This window comes from Alosa pseudoharengus, unplaced genomic scaffold, assembly GCF_046254945.1.
Source record: "Alosa pseudoharengus isolate Yale_2024_CS ecotype anadromous, Long Island Sound unplaced genomic scaffold, YU_APseudo_1.1 YU_APseudo_1.1_scf_10, whole genome shotgun sequence".
Lineage (NCBI taxonomy): Eukaryota > Metazoa > Chordata > Actinopteri > Clupeiformes > Clupeidae > Alosa > Alosa pseudoharengus.
This window is the reverse complement of record NW_027468565.1, coordinates 9,915,691-9,931,144: the sequence shown is the minus strand read 5'-3', so window position 1 is coordinate 9,931,144 and position 15,454 is coordinate 9,915,691. Positions and strand designations below refer to the sequence as shown.

The 15,454-nt window shown below is 43.7% G+C and overlaps 2 protein-coding genes across 2 annotated transcripts in view; one reads left to right on the top strand and one right to left on the bottom strand.

Moving 5' to 3' along the window:
* Positions 1–13,637, top strand: part of LOC143109929 (transient receptor potential cation channel subfamily M member 1-like) — a 50,024-nt gene extending 36,387 nt beyond the window's left edge. Inside the window, exons 17-30 of the mRNA XM_076272730.1 lie at positions 304–444; positions 556–585; positions 924–1,216; positions 2,353–2,581; positions 3,595–3,720; positions 4,895–5,017; positions 5,234–5,362; positions 5,930–6,181; positions 6,406–6,580; positions 7,671–7,691; positions 8,325–8,469; positions 9,046–9,251; positions 10,623–10,755; positions 11,630–13,637. Of these exons, the coding sequence (XP_076128845.1) occupies positions 304–444; positions 556–585; positions 924–1,216; positions 2,353–2,581; positions 3,595–3,720; positions 4,895–5,017; positions 5,234–5,362; positions 5,930–6,181; positions 6,406–6,580; positions 7,671–7,691; positions 8,325–8,469; positions 9,046–9,251; positions 10,623–10,755; positions 11,630–13,637 (4,011 nt within the window). The remainder of the gene's footprint in view (positions 1–303; positions 445–555; positions 586–923; positions 1,217–2,352; positions 2,582–3,594; positions 3,721–4,894; positions 5,018–5,233; positions 5,363–5,929; positions 6,182–6,405; positions 6,581–7,670; positions 7,692–8,324; positions 8,470–9,045; positions 9,252–10,622; positions 10,756–11,629) is intronic.
* An 884-nt stretch (positions 13,638–14,521) lies between these two features.
* The window catches only part of LOC143100090 (ras-related protein Rab-8B), a 15,339-nt gene continuing 14,406 nt past the window's right edge, over positions 14,522–15,454 (bottom strand). The window contains exon 8 of the mRNA XM_076263032.1: positions 14,522–15,454. This exon is cut by the window's right edge and continues 1,822 nt beyond it. The gene's annotated coding sequence lies outside the window, so the exon portion shown is untranslated.

Here is a 15,454-nt window from a genome sequence, read left to right as displayed (position 1 = left end):
CTGTGGAGAGTAGTCATTAGTTGGCAGCTGAAAACTGTCTGAACACTCACAATGATTATCAACAAGCCAAGTACTTTATTGCTGTTTGTACAGCCTTCTCAGTGAGAGGGGTTTAGTCAGTTCATCTGTTCTTGTTAGTTTGCTTAGCCTATTTGTACAACCCTCTTAGTGAAATAGATTTAGTCAATTGGACAGTTTTCGTTAGACTTGGATTGTCTGTGTTTTCCAACACTAGCATTAATAGACTGCTTGCCATCTTCACTGCTGGTCATTTACCTGATGATGATTTCCTTGTTACTTTAGGGGAACCTCCCCCCAGATTACAACATCACTTTGATTGACATTGGATTAGTGGTGGAGTATCTGATGGGCGGGGCATATCGTTGCAAATACACCCGAAAGGGCTTCCGTGCCCTCTACAACCTCCTTTATGGGCTCAAACGGGTAGGAGGCCCATCCTCCCTCACCCAACTGCTGTCAAATTTTATACCAGTTTGTCTCTACCTTTAAAAATATGACTGCTGTTAACAGGTGCTTCTTACTGTTTTTCCATAGCCAAAGGCCCTCAAACTCCTGGGAATGGAGGTAATTACATTTTACTTATTCAGTGTTGTTGTTTATGTGTTTAATGTTGTTGTAACTGTAGGCTAATGAACAACAGCATTTGGTACCTGGAGTTAATTTGGTACCTTGGAGTTAATAGCCTACTAATTTAATGTTTAGTTCAGCATAATGAACTATGAACTATAAAAGTATAATAATAGTTTTGGGCATATAAGATATCTACCATCTCCCTCTAATAGCCTGTCATGTTGTATGGCAATGTGTATTGCAGCTATTAGTTCTCATCTGTAAAATGCATCTTAATTAACTGATAGAATTGTAAGAGCAATACCTGATTAATACCTCCCTCGCCCGACTAGGATGACGAACCAAGAGGTAAAGGTAAGAAAAAGGCCAAGAAGAAGAAAGAGGATGAGTTGGAGATCGATGTGGACGACCCAGAGGTCAGCCGCTTTCCGTTCCCATTCCACGAGCTGATGGTGTGGGCAGTGCTGATGAAGCGCCAGAAGATGGCGCTGTTCCTGTGGCAGAGGGGGGAGGAGGCCATGGCCAAGGCGCTAGTGGCCTGTAAGCTGTATAAAGGCATGGCCCACGAGTGCTCCGCGAGTGAACTGGTGGACGACATCTCTCAGAACCTTGATAACAACTCCAAGTGAGTGTGACGGGGAAAATACAGTCAATGCGATTAGTTTGTAAGAATGTAGATGTAACTTAGTGTGGGTTTCTTTGTTTAGGAGCTGCTAATCCTCATTTCTCCCCTCATTGTTTGTTGCACATCATACTCTGCATAGCCTACTCTATACGAAATATTCCTCTAAAAAGTATAAAATTGTCCCTCATATAAGGCATGTTCTATCCACTTGACATTCCCCTTTGTCATTTTAAAGAAACATAGACAAGGCAGACAGATTACCCAATGTAGCGCTTGTGAGATGTAGGGTCTAGCTATTTTCTCCATGCTGTGTAGCCCAAATGCAATAAGTGAGAAGTTATTGCTGTCTTTGATCAAAAAGGTACGTTAAATGGAACATTCCATTTTAGCAAATTACTCTCTTTATGAGAAAGGTGAGTATGTAATCAACATTAATGTACCCTTACCAAAAAAAGGTATACCCAAAGTTAATTTTATTAAGTAAACTTAAGTGCAGTTGAAGTGTAATTCCTAAATTTACTAGGTGTAGTAAGTTTATCAGTATAAATGTGCTTGTGGTATACTTGTAAATGCACTATGTTAATACTTCTTCAGACTACAGTATATTGGCCCACTTTCAGTTTATAATAGTGAACTCTGAAGTAGTGAGAACTATACTGTAAACTAGTGAAGATACTAGTTATATACTTATAGTACACCATTTAGTTCATTATATTATACGTAAAGTATTTTTAAGGTGTAAAAGTAGTAAAGTTTTAGGTGCACTACAAGTGAACAATAGGCGTAATGTTACTTTACTAATGGTGAATGGACTGCATTTATATAGTGCTTTTCTACTCCTCCAAGCACTCAAAATACTTTACACACCGATGGCATTAGTTCACTAAACACTACCAGTGGACTGCACAAAAATTCACAACACTTAATCTGAATAAAGAACATGTTTTCTCTATAACAACTTAAGTAGTCAACCCAACACAATTTTAACCCAAACAGTCTTTACAGAAGGAATATTATAATCTCTCATGCAGCCTCTCAAATAGCTGTCCCTGGCTACCTAGACTTTTCCGTAAGTATATTAAGTTAAAGTGCAAAGGCCTAACCCCTGTGCCACGTCTTCTCCCTCTGTGTCTCAGGGAGTTTGGGCAGCTGGCGTACGAGCTGCTGGACCAGTCCTACAAACACGACGAGCAGATAGCCATGAAGCTACTCACCTACGAGCTGAGGAACTGGAGCAACTCCACCTGCCTGAAGCTGGCCGTGGCCGCCAAGCACCGCGACTTCATCGCGCACACCTGCAGCCAGATGCTCCTCACCGACATGTGGATGGGCACACTCCGGATGGGCAAGAACCCGGGCATCAAGGTGCAGTGCTGAAGAACGCAGTATAGCAGAAGTTTAAAGAACTAGATGTACCGCAGAGCGACCAAGAGAGAGAGACCAAGTTTCGTGTACCCCGGTCTTTCAGTGTCCCAGGAATCCTTGACGGAAATTTGCCCATGCGAAAAAAAAAGAAAAAAAATCTGATTAAACATATATGACCGCCGCTTCGCTGTGCGGCGGTCATAATAATGTTTACAGTGGCAAGGGCAAATATTATCACTGATAATTCAAATAATTTCCCACAAATCACTTGGAATTGTTGTAATGAATGTATTGGCCATTACAGGAAACATTTGGGGAGGTGGCCAGATTTCTTTCCACGTAAAAGAATGACATGATGTCTGATGAAGCGCTAGGGCACGAAACCGCACGAGGTGATACATCATTAAAAAACGCTAAGGAGCAGATTCTAGTGTGCGGACTCAACGTTCTTTTACATGCATGTGCTTTTCTGTCCAGCACCCAGTACTCATCGTTTTTGGATGTGCGGGCTGTACCTTTGTACTCTCATGCACAGATTTCTTTCCAAGACATACTATCTGCACAGTTAAATTGTAATTGTCATCTTAGCCATACAAATGCACTTTTCAAATACAAACAAGGGAGTAATGTAGCAGAATGAAATGTATTTTTGATTGGCATCCAACCTCTGCAGAATTTTGAATATAAAGATGAGTAACTGCTGTTTGGATTTATAACAATCTATTGGGTAGAGAATAACACAACATTCACATTTTTATTTCAGCATCATATAGCATGAATTGTTGGAGGGAGGGTCATAATGCCTGGCTAGTACAACTCAAATCATTTTACACAAATCACTTGGTTTTACTGCAGAACATTTATTAGGAAGAATAAGTGTCTCGGCACACAATGTAGTACAAGTTCAAACATTTCTGAACTAAAGTCATGAATGTGGATGAAATAACTACAATTATGGCACATAATGTAGAATAGATCACATGATGTTTTCCTGTGGTGTGAAATGTGTCCAGGTGATCTTCGGGATCATCTTCCCCCCATCCATTCTGCTGCTGGACTTCCGGATCGGAGATGACGTCTCCCACCATGTCTCTGGGGCACAGGACAAGGACAAGGAGGACGAGAACAAATCCGGCAAGGTAACACACACACACACACACACACACACACACACACACACACACACACACACACACACACACGCACACACACACACAGGAATGGTAAACTTCTCATAGATCATAACAAACCGTGCAAAGGGCCACTTTGTACAGACAGATGACATAGAAGCATGCACATTAAACATTTCCGTATGGATTTCAGTTCCAAAAAAGTCCATTAATGCCATCAGCATCTTCATAGGTCATAGCCAAATCATCATCCTCTGGCCTGTCAGCAAAGAGCCAGTGTCATTTGTTTCTTTATTTGAAACCTATGGTGCCATTCATTCAGATGGTGCCTATGCATCAAGAGAGATAAATCATCTTTTATCTGTTATTTCGGGCTTATTGTGAATCATAGACGCATAGCTGTGAACAGCTGGCGGAAGAAACACATTAAAAGTTCTAGATTTTTAGTTGTTGTTGTTGTTGTGAGTCTGCAGAGAAAGAGATGTTGACACGCTGCCTGGCTGAGCCCAGCAGAGCAGTGTGGCACACAACGGAACATCCACCCGTCCTCACCGCTCTCCCAAATATTAGTGGTCTGCATGGCCGCTAATCTGTTTAGTTTCAGGATAATCTTCTGTTGGCCTCATCTCTTAAACTGCAAATGTAACATTACCAAACAAATGGACCTCTAGTCCAGTGGTTCTCAAATGGGGGTACGTGAAGGCACTCCAGGGGGTACGTGAGATTTTAAAATATACATATATTAAAAAAGTAGAATCCATGCAAAAATACTTTAAAAACAATTATTTAATAAATATTTCAGGAAAATATAAGTTCATAAAATAACAACTAAATTACATTAGTTTGAATCATTTGCAATAAATTTAGTCATGGATTATTAAAATTTAAAATGTTCAAAATAGTTTTTTTTTCAAATGTTTGAATTTTGTATGTGTTTATCAGTTCCAACGTTTAATAAATTAGACACTGATGGCACAGTGCTCTGTTTTAAGTCTTTTTTTCTCAACTAAAAATGCTTTGCGCTGGTTAGGGGTACTTGGCTGAAAAAATATTTCACAGGGGGTACATCACTGAAAAAAGGTTGAGAACCACTGCTCTAGTCTAACACTATCCCAACCTCAAAGAACACTCATTTTGGACAATGTGTGTGTGTGTGTGTGTGTGTGTGTGTTTTGTCTGACAGGATGCTGACACGGTGTCCAAGAAAGACGAAGAAGATGGCAGCAAACATGTGAGAAGGATCCCCATCGGGAAGAAGATCTATGAGTTCTACAATGCCCCTTTCACCAAGTTCTGGTTCAACACTGTGAGTGTACTCTGTCTTAAGGTCATCTCAAGGCAAAATGAATCAAAAATAAAAAACAAAAACATCATTTGAATGTTATTTCAATGTCATGTAAAAACAAAATACAAAATACCAGGCTATGAATACAGACAACATGCTGGAATGCATCTGAAACATTTATCTGTGTGTGTGTGTGTGTGTGTGTGTGTGTGTGTGTGTGTGTGTGTGTGTGTGCAGATAGCCTACCTTGCCTACTTGATGCTGTACAACTACATCATCCTGGTGAAGATGGAGCGATGGCCGTGTTTACAGGAGTGGATCGTCATCTCTTACATCATCACTCTGGGACTGGAGAAAGTCAGACAGGTTAGAGAGAGTCGAGCTGACACACACACTCACACACACACACACACACACACACACACACACACACACACACACTCTCTCTCTCAAGGTCCCTGTTGCCTTAGTTCTCTAGGAGATGAAGAACCAAGTTCAAACTGGGCTCTGTAAAACTATGAAACAGAATTAGGTTAAATCTATTGGAAATATAATTCTGGACAGCCGAAGCCCATTACTGTCCACTCCACACCTCTGCTTAAGTATAAGTATATATACTCTTTTGATCCCGTGAGGGAAATTTGGTCTCTGCATTTATCCCAATCGGTGAATTAGTGAAACACACTCAGCACACAGTGTACACACAGTGAGGTGAAGCACACACTAATCCCGACGCAGTGAGCTGCCTGCAACAACAGTGGCGCTCGGGGAGCAGTAAGGGGTTAGGTGCCTTGCTTAAGGGCACTTCAGCCATTCCTACTGGTCAGGGTTCGGACTGGCAACCCTACGGCTACAAGTCCGAAGCCCTAAGCAGTAGGCCACGGCTGCTTTACACGGCGGCTTGACCTCTGCCTGCGGTGCTCCGCTCTGTAGATCCTGATGTCGGAGCCGGGGAAGCTGAAGCAGAAGATTAACGTGTGGCTGGAAGACTACTGGAACGTCACAGACCTGTTTGCCATCTCCACCTTCCTGATCGGCCTGCTGATGCGGCTTCAGAGCGAACCCTACTTGGGTTATGGCCGTGTCGTCTACTGTGTCGACATCATCTTCTGGTACATCAGGGTCCTCGACATCTTCGGAGTCAACAAATACCTGGGCCCTTACGTCATGATGATCGGGAAAATGGTAAGTGTGCCTATGCTATTATTATGTTTTTCTCAATATGTGATTATGTGATTATGGGGCATTATAGTCATTTCTGAAGTGATATAAACTCGTCTCTCTTGGCTAAATTACTATCCCTCCCCACCCTGGCCTACTGGTACTAAAGGAATTCTCTTTGTAGCCATTAAGCAATATCATATGTGCACATACCAATGTGTGCGTGTGTGTGTGTGTGTGTTTTGCAGATGATTGACATGCTGTACTTCGTGGTGATCATGCTGGTGGTGCTGATGAGTTTTGGGGTGGCGCGTCAGGCCATCCTGCACCCGGACGAGGAGCCCACCTGGCGGTTGGCCAGGAACATCTTCTACATGCCCTACTGGATGATCTATGGGGAGGTGTTTGCGGACTCGATTGACCGTAAGACTAAAATTGATAGTAAGATTTTCTTGTTTCCTTTTATTTCGAAGGGTGGATGATTGGTATCAATTTCTCTGTCTTGAGTGGTATGTTGTGTGTGTGTGTGTGTGTGTGTGCTCTGTGCATCTCTATATAGCACTGGGAAACATGGCAAAAATACTCCCAGTCATATGCATACTGAGATGGACATTTAACCACTGCTTTATCCAGTTTAAATCTATCAAAGCGCCAGAACTGGGAGTTTGATTCATCTACCAGTTCCTCCATGGCTTTTTTGCTCAGTGTGACTCTGGTACTGTGGGTTGTGGTTGAAACTTGGCTGCAGTTCTGAGGTTAAACTGCAACGTATGGAAAAGCTACCTCTATATGTTTGACTTGGGTTTAAACAGGCTGTAATTAAGTCATGTCTTCAGACGTTTGGCACATGTCAATGGCTCTGCTTGTAGCGGTCTACTTTATTGTGCTCTAGCGCCCTCCACTGACATAAATATGCAACAGTCCTATCTGCAGTTGAAGCATATGGCATTGGGAGTATGATAACCTGTCACACTGCAATATATGAGCATGGTTACTGTTTTTCAGTATTTTCCGGTAAAGAGGTCACATCTACTACACAACAAAACTAAAAGAAAGCATGACATAATTTCACGATCTGAAATCAGAAAGTGAACAGATTCAGCTTCCATTTGCTCTGTGACACATACCGGGAAATACAGTCAACTGTAACAATTTATGTAATCCTCATCTGTAGTCCTTCACATTGTGGTGGACACTGTTTGAGTTCCTGTGTGTTGTCTCAATGCGCTGACGATCATCCACCTTTCAGCAAAGTAAAATAGAATGAAACCCACCAATGTATCTTGTCTCTCATTGGGAGGAAGAGAAAAAGCATTCGACCATACATGCAGTATCCATGGGGCCCCATATGATGCATAAGCTAATCTTATGCATCATTGGATACTGTAATGCGCAACTATGGTGTACCCTCTCAATGACAGAAGCATGCTGTGCTCCTAATGCACTTTCTGATAGACCATCTGATTTCTCTATCTTTTTTATATTTGTGCTGCATTGGAAACTTGCCTCACAGTCTACGCAATGGAAATAAACCGTGAGTACAGTTATGACTTTATATTTCTTTAATCATTATTTTTTGTGTAGTCTTTTCAAAGATTTAGTCTGTTCAACAGTCAAGCTTGATTTTAAATGTTTCCAGTTTCCATCAATGAAAAAAATCAGTATTTTGTAACAATTAATTAACAGTTAACGGCCAGTTAACGTTAGCCGCTAGTAAAAAAACCAGACTGGAATCAATAGACAGTGCTGACGGTTAACTTAGCACGCTAGTAAACCATAGGCAGACAAGCTTAGCGAAAATACAAACTAAATCATATTGCTTATTATAAAAAACAAAATATTTATATTTATGTTTGTATATGAGGCCGTTTGTTTGAATTACCCAAAACTCCCAGTTAATTCCCGTAAATTCCCATTAATTCTCATAATTTCCTTTATTTCCATGAAGGTATCCAATTTGGAATATTCCCAAAATTCCCCATCTTTACTTCCCATGTAAAGTTTCTGGAAATTTACCGACATTTTTCCACCCCTTTGCAACCCTATTCAGCAATCAATTTAAATTGGATGTCTTGAATTTTAATTGCAATATGCAATTTCCTGCATATGTCAATGTTGCATTGTTGTGTTGTAATCATGCTGGGTTTATCCTGTACTCTGCCTCAAGCCCCCTGTGGAGATAACCTCTATGATGAGGATGGGAAGAAGCTCCCTCCTTGTATCCCCGGAGCCTGGCTGACCCCCGCCATCATGGCCTGCTACCTACTGGTGGCCAACATCCTTCTGGTCAACTTACTCATTGCTGTGTTCAAGTGAGTGTGATGTGCAGGCATTAGTTATCCCAGACAGCGTTAGTTTGTTCATTTGGTGTTGTTCGAGCCCAACTCCTCCTGACCCTGTCGAAGTGCCCTTGAGCAAGACACTTAACCCCAGTGCTCCTGATGAGCAGGTTGGCGCCTTGCATGGCAGCCTCCTCTATCGGTGTGTGTGTGTGAATGGGTAAATGTGAGGCATGACAATGTAAAGCACTTTGGGTGCTTGCAGGAGTCGAAAAAAGCGCTATATACAGTAAATGCTGTCCATTTACCATTTACCATCTTCTTTGTCGAGACTGAGAGTGTGGAAATACCGTAACATTACGTTCATTCAAATAAAACACCAATAGAAAAAACGTAAAACTTAATGTGAGGTATGTTCATGAACACTAAGTACATTTTTGTGAAGTCGACCTGCAGAATACCTCCCCTCTTTTTCAAGTGAATGCAGGTACATTATCCAGTTGACAGGGAGAAATGTCCATACGCCTAGACTAAGGACAGATGATTCTTCTGGAATTAGTACTGTATTTATGTTAAAAGTTGCCTGACATTGATTTCCTCTCACCACAGTAACACGTTCTTTGAGGTGAAATCCATCTCCAATCAGGTGTGGAAGTTTCAGCGCTACCAGCTGATCATGACCTTCCACGACCGGCCCATCATGCCGCCTCCCCTCATCTTCCTCAGCCACCTCTACATCTTCTTCAAGAGGGTCTGCTGCCGCCACTGCAACAAGAAGCAGGAGGGGGAGCTAGACGAGAAGGACAAGGGCCTCAGTGGGTCTCCGTTTCCCTTATTCACCACCTCTGCTGCGTTAATGTGCAGTATACAGTCATTTCCTGTGTATTAGCCGCATTGTGTATAAACCGCAGGACAGTGTTTTATGCAAGTAAAAAAAAAACATATTAATACCATATTAACTGCCCCCTTGTATTAAACTCATAGCTGAAGACATTTAGCAAAATCAATGTGTATACCTTGGCTAATAGTTGGGAAATTACGGTAAGGCAGGCCTTAGGCAAGCCTTATGTCTAATATTAACTATGTAAGGTTTTTATTGTTTTACAAAGGTAGTCCGCTGTAGGTATCAAACCTATTCAACAAGCTTTTAACTCATTGAATGCCAAGCTGTTTTCGGAAGCTTTGTCCTAGAGTGCCAGCAATCTAGACCATTGTTGATGATTTTTGTACAGCCACAGCATATTCTGTGTTATAGCTATGAACACATACAATGGCTCGTTTGAAAGGTGAGACTTAAAAGCTTAAAAGCTCTCAGGGAGTGCAAACTGTGTATTTCTACACGCCTCTGTTCCTGAGAAATCCCAAGCTAAACAGTGGCTAGTTTCATCAAAATCACTGTTTTTTTTCTAGAAGTGGAGATATAACGTCTTTCATGAAATATGAAGTGTTGCCTGTAAAGTTTCCGGGAAGTGACCTGGCGAGACTGCCACCTAGTGATAGACCCACGAAAATGGCCTGGTTTTGAGCTGACGTGCATGCGTCACTGATTCGACCCAAAGCGGCAACCGAGTTATGATAAAATGTCCAGATTGTGCGTTTTCATGAGTTTTCGATCGTCATATATTTCATTTCCATTCATCACAGAGTTCCCAAAATCACATATAAGGTGTGTTAGAGCGACTAGTTTCGTAATAAAAAAAAAAAGCTAAAAACGTAATATTACGTTTTTGGCACTCAACGCATGGCACTCAATGAGTTAAAGGAACTACATTGGTTATCATTTTTAAGTCAATTAAATTGGTTGTCATTTGTTGGAATTGTTTCTGATTATCATCAGACATCATCAATTTATTTTCATTATCCTTCCATTCTTCTAGCTAAATCACACGATTGCTCCCTATGACTGCTTGAATGCAAACATGGAAATACACCAACTGATGTCTAGAATAGCAGCCAGTCACCCTGATTCAGGAGTCAGCTGAAGTCTGGAGTTCTATTGAGACAAATCAAAAGTAGTTCTATTTTTGGAAGTGTAACTGATGTCACAGTCGATTCTCTCCCGTGTGTGTCACCAAGGTTATACTTGTTTCTCTAACGCGCGTGTGTGTGTGTGTGTGTGTGTGTGTGTGTGTGTGTGTGTGTGTGTGTGTGTGTGTGTGTGTGTGTGTGTGTGTGTGTCTTCCCAGAGCTGATCCTGGTCGGTGAAGAGCTAAAGAGCCTGTATGAGTTTGAGGAGCAATGCTTGGATGAGTACTTCCGGGAGAAGGATGACGAACAGCAGTCCTCAAACGATGAGCGAATTAAGGTCACTCATGAAAGGTAGAGCTTATCATTCACCGGCAGGTATTTCCCATCCCATCAGAGCAAACTCACAGCTTTTCTGTGATCATTTTCACATCATTTTCATACTTAATAACTTTTACTTTGAAGATGTATCGTAAACTTACTAATTACCAACCATTTCGTTCGAAAATTCTAAAACAATCATGTTTTTTAATACTTCAAAATAACATTTGATAAATGAACCTTACATTTTTCAGTAGCCATAGGTGTGTAGATTTGAACAAAATCTAGTTTGGTTCTTACCGGGGCTTTTACTGCCTGAAATATCCGATTTTGTGTACCACGCTCGGAGTTTAATGCTGGGCTGGTGGGTGCCTATTCCCAACCTTTCTTATGGCACATCAATGGTTAGCCCGAGAATTCTCGTTGCAATTAAAAATTCCACTGGAGCTCCAAGCGGATTTGTACACGCAGCCTTACAAGACTGTTTACAGCTCTTCGAGTCACGGTAAAATGTAATTTTTGGTACATAGCTAATTTAGATATACTTATGGTGTGGGTGCTTGCATTTCTTTAGGAATCCGCCGTCTTGGTTTGTATAGAAATTAATATTAAGTGACACATACACGTAAGAGGTTGGAAATACAAGACGGTTGGTAATATGTGACGTTCCGATATCTTAAAAATTAATTACATATCTTTTACAGTTAAATATACAGTTTAAAATATGGAACACTTTGAACTTTTGTCATAAACATAGCTATAGTTTATTTTAATGCATGGTCAATACTGCTATTTTATTTAGTGTTGTCAATCTACACTGTATTGAATAGTATAGTTACACTATTAGAAGGGCATGTCACGATGTGTAACATGGCAGTGGGCTCCACCTCTGTATCACATTGTGTAGGGTGGAGGACATGTCCATGCGACTGGAGGAGGTGAACGAGCGGGAGAACACCATGAAGGCCACGCTGCAGACAGTGGACCTGCGCCTGGCCCAGCTGGAGGATATCCATGGGCGCATGATGGACGCCCTGGAGAAGCTGGCTGGAATTGACAAATCGGACCTGAGGCGCACGCGCTCCAACGCCTCGTCCATCTGCGGCGAGGCAGGCCTGCTCCGTCACGGCAGCGTGAACAGCAACGACGGTTACAGCCTTTACCGCTACGCCATGGAGTTCGAGGGACGCACGGTGGAGGTGGAGAAGGACCCCAACAAGATGGACCAGCTCAGCGCAGAGAGGCAGGGCAGCCTGGGGCGGGGGCCCAGCTTCAGGTCCATTTCAGGCGGCACCACCACCAAGGAGTACGGGCTGACGCTGGACGTGACGAAGCCGAGGGTCAGCAGGCAGCCGAGCTCTTGCGTGGACATCCTCATCTCCCCCTGTGACCAGAGCTCAGACGATGTCAGTAAGACTGTGGAGGTTCCCACAGATGCGTCGTCTGCCCTGGTCAAGACCGGGCCGGCAGAGACAGGCCCCACTACCCCGGAGAAAGCCGTCTACATCTCGCTGGAGAAATCCAAATCCTTGAAGTTGCCTTCGCAGGAGTCCCCGAGAGTCTCTGCCTCCGCCGCAAGGAGGGCGAAGAGTTGCATCATCTACCAGCCAGATGGAGAGGAGGAGGAGAAAGCGAAAGGAGGGGCGGCCGAGACGGAGAAACCAGACGACGTGCCCCCACCCTTGTACCCTCGGGGGAAATCCAGCTCGTTCAAATTGTTCCCGCCCGATCCGCAGCAGCTATCCACGTCCAGCTCCAGGATGGCCAAAAGCTGCATCATCTTCGACCCGAACGAGGTGGAGCAAAACGTAGCGAGAGCAGAATCGGCGACTGTGGCGGAGCCTGGTGAAGCTTACCATCTGGGCAAGAAACCAGACGACGTGCCCCCACCCTTGTACCCGCGAGGGAAATCCAGCTCGTTCAAATTGTTCCCGCCCGACCCGCAGCAGCTATCCACATCCAGCTCCAGGATGGCCAAAAGCTGCATCATCTTCGACCCGAACGAGGTGGAGCAAAACGTAGCGAGAGCAGAATCGCCGACTGTGGCGGAGCCTGGTGTGGCTTACCATCTGGGCAAATCCAAGTCGTTAAAACACCCCTCGCTGCTGCCACAGCCGATGTCCCCCATTGCCACCCGGATGGCCAAAAGCTGCATCATCTTCGACCCGAACGAGGAGGAGCACACCGTAGCAAGAGCAGAATCGTCGGCGGTGGCGGTGGAGAAGACCAAACTGGAGCCTGGTGTGGCTTACCCTCTGGGCAAATCCAAGTCGTTCAAACACCCCCCGCCGCTGCCACAGCCGATGTCCCCCACTGCAGCCCGGAAGGCCAAGAGCTGCATCATCTACAACCCGGCAGAACAGGGCGGAGGGGACGATGGCCACTGGGCGAAAGACTACGGCTCCCTGGCGGAGCTGGCGGCCAACAGCTCCCCCACCAGGAGCCGGCTGAAGGCGCGCCTCGACTCCAAGGTGCACCCCGCGGGCATGGTGGCGCCGGTGGTGGCGTCTGTGGTGAGCATGTTCGACAGCCTCGCCGGATCTGTCGCCATGGAGACGGAGGTGCAGGCAAACGGAGCGCTCCAGCCACCTGGCTTCCTCAGCGTCCCGCACAGAGGAGACGTCAACGAGCCGCCACAGTTACGCGGGGAGAGCCAGGCGAGCGGGCTGATGGTGCCCTCTGGAGGGCAGTCTGGCGAACAGCCAGAGCAGAGAGGCGACGGGGGAGAGGAGGCGGACGGCGAGGGCTGGATACCCCAGCACCTGAGGTCCAAGAGCTGGAGCTCACACCCACGGAAGTCGCTGGAGGACAACATGGGCCCCATGGACAAGCCCCGCAGCTCCACCAGTGAGGGCAACATCCTGAAGGCATGTGGGGGCATCACCTCTGGAGAGCAGGACAAGTCCCAAGAGTAGCCACAAGGGGGAGCCATCAATCAGTCAACACACATCCATACAATACAAATCATATCAACACTACCTAGATCATCAGAGGACCAAACTCAGTTCTTTTTGATGCTTCTGGCTGACCACAAGGGATGAAAATAGATTAAGTTGGATCCAGGAGCTTGGCAGAGACAAAGGTAAACTGGGGATAAAAGTATCTATGTCCACACACAGTGTACTAATGCTTATTTTCTAGCCACAAGGGGGAGATGTCATGCAAAGCCCAGTTTCCACAGAAGATACCAGAGGACACAAATGCTAAAATCCAGTGGTTGAGAGAGGACTGATGGGCAGATTGACTAGAGAAAACATAATAGAGCAGAAAATAGGACACAGTACACTTCAGCTGTTGCAGTATACTTTCAAAGACTTTGTTTGATGACAGTGACATTTCATCAAAGAATATTATTTAAACGGTTTTAAACCATAATACTTAGCTTGTTTTTAGCTGCATTGTTTTCATATGTTGTGAACTGGGTTTTTATTAAACACATCCTAAGAGGAAATAGAAAACTGTCCAATGTAGTAGATATAAGTAACTGGTTACATTTCCAATGAAATGTCACTTCTTTGTCAAAATGAATCCAAAATGTGCCAGCAACATGAGGTTCAGAAAGCTAAGCCACCTCTCTCCATGCACTCTGTTGAAGTGGAGAGGAGAAACACAAACCGCATCCTCCACAGCTTTGTTGCTGATGAAATGCTAGCAAACCTTATAGTAAGCCATGTAGAGTTACTGAGACTGAAAACAGTCTCTTAAGATGTTGAATTTCACCAAACAGTTATGATGATCATGGACATTGTGGTACTTGCAAAATAATATGAGCAATAAAGAACATGATTGCACACAAAAGTCTCTTTATACAATCTTTACTTTGGTTACATGTGGTAGAAAAACAGTTCACAACTGGTAAAATCACTCTGTTTTTACACTTTAGTTCACACAGTATTCAGAAGTATGTACATTATGTTATCTACATAATGAGTATTTTGAGTATTCCAATTGGTTGCCAGGCTACAAGAGTAGAACATTGCACAGACATGCCTGTCTGTTCCCACGGTAACAAAGTGACTTATTGATATCAAGACACATGCATAGCAATGGTCCCATCTGAACAAATATTTTTCGTCTGTGCAACCGTCAGTTTCAAATGGCAACAAAAGAGTATGATGATCACATTCGTCAAAGCAGATTCCATCACAGACAAAACTATTGGTAGGTAACAATAAGACAGTAATGGAAGTTGTGTATCTAGATACAACTGTCCAATTCTCTAACCCACAGGACTGCCACTATCCTTACGGAGGACCAGTTATTGCTGAATCGATGCTACTGGCAGCCATAGCAAAACTTAGCCCATCCTAGTTTTAACACGACACAAACTGAAATGTGTACAGGCACTGCATCTCATGACGTCAACTACAGACACACCATGGAGAGACAAACCCTTTGCTGAATATCTACGCATCAATAACTACTGGCTAAAATCAGTAACCAGTTAAAACAACATCTCACAGTCTTGGAATAAAATGTTGTACACAGTAGCGAAACAAGAATAGCTGTTTTTTTGTCTTAAAAAAAGACACATTGTACGCACACACAAAGACATATAAGCAGAGTTCCCCTGCCACAAACACCTGTACAACTTTGCAAAGACAGCGCAAACACACACACTAATAAAGTGCAGCGTGAGAAATAATACTGCTGCTGGGATTTTGTAAACGCTAAACGATAACTTGTGTTATACCTTCATTAAATACCAATAACTGAATAAGCACAAACCGCT